At 43.8% G+C, this 1,204-nt stretch overlaps 1 protein-coding gene across 2 annotated transcripts in view; it reads left to right on the top strand.

Annotated features, from left to right (window-relative positions):
• Positions 1-1,204, top strand: part of MYOM1 (myomesin 1) — a 118,465-nt gene that overhangs the window by 27,599 nt on the left and 89,662 nt on the right. For both annotated transcript variants that reach the window (XM_003801614.3, XM_003801613.2), the window contains exons 6-7: positions 595-683; positions 798-860. In XM_003801614.3, coding sequence (XP_003801662.2) covers positions 595-683; positions 798-860 — 152 coding nt within the window. The remainder of the gene's footprint in view (positions 1-594; positions 684-797; positions 861-1,204) is intronic.

Raw genomic sequence — 1,204 nt, 5'->3', positions numbered from 1 at the left:
AGCAGGGGGGCCACACCCTCTAGTGTGGCTCTGGGTGGTCACCTGCTTGACTAGACATTTCTCCTCCCAGTATAACTTTATACCTTATATACACACATATATATAATATATCTATCATACATACTACATATATGATATATATAATTTATTCATTCACTCATTTATTTATTTTTTGAGACAGTCTCACTCTGTGTCCTGGGTAGAGTCCTGTGATGTCATAGCTCACGGCAACCTCAAACTCTTGGCTCCAGTGACCCTCAGCCTCCCTGTAGTCAGTCCCTTGCCTTAGCTGGGACTACAGGCGCCCACCACAATACCTAGCTAGTTTTTCTATTTTTGTTATTTTAAATGAACTTGGGCTGGGTATTCTCCTCCTCCTCTGTGGTATGGGTGAGAAACTTCAATATATCACCGGCCCCATACAAACCCCACAGGTAGCTGGGCCAGCCAGTTGCTTCATCAAGAGTCCCCAAAAGCCGCATGTTAGGCACTGATTTGCAGCACGCCAGGTTGGCAAAGAGGTCCCTGATGGAACAGCTAGTGAGTACAGGGATGGTCACTAGGGTGGATATTCATTTCCCTATGTTCTTTCAGATGTGATTTTGAAGACACAGCTCAGTACCGGGCCTCCGCCATGAACGTTAAGGGAGAGCTTTCAGCCTATGCCTCCGTTGTGGTAAAGAGTAGGTTTGCTGGATTTGCTTTATTCAAAGTGTTTTTTTAAAAATTTCTTCCCATGGCTAAGAATATTAATCAGTCACAAAGCACTTCACGTGATTTGCTGTTACCTTTTCTAGGATATAAGGGAGAGTTTGATGAGACTCGCTTCCATGCCGGGGCCACCACCATGCCGCTCAGCTGTAAGTTTGAAACTGTGTGTTAAATCATGTAAACTACGTCACGGTAAGCTATTCTGTAGTGCTGACATCAGTCACACTATACCTACCATAACATACGCCAGGGTGGAAACCAGGCATCTGTGGTTAGTTGTATTTGTTTACTTACGATGTATTTTTTTATCCTGTGGTTGTTCTGTTTCTGAATCAAATTGCTTTGTTCTGGTTTGATGAAAGCCCAGATGTGACGGGCTAAAAATGGAAAATGCTTTGGAGCATTTCTGGGTTAAACCAAGAAAGATCGTTATGCAAACCTGGGCAGAGACTGTGACTTAACCAAACACACACACACACACACACACACACAC

This window comes from Otolemur garnettii, unplaced genomic scaffold, assembly GCF_000181295.1.
Source record: "Otolemur garnettii isolate 467f Iridium unplaced genomic scaffold, OtoGar3 scaffold00213, whole genome shotgun sequence".
Lineage (NCBI taxonomy): Eukaryota > Metazoa > Chordata > Mammalia > Primates > Galagidae > Otolemur > Otolemur garnettii.
Note: the sequence above shows the minus strand (reverse complement) of the source record. Positions and strands in the feature narration are given on the sequence as shown.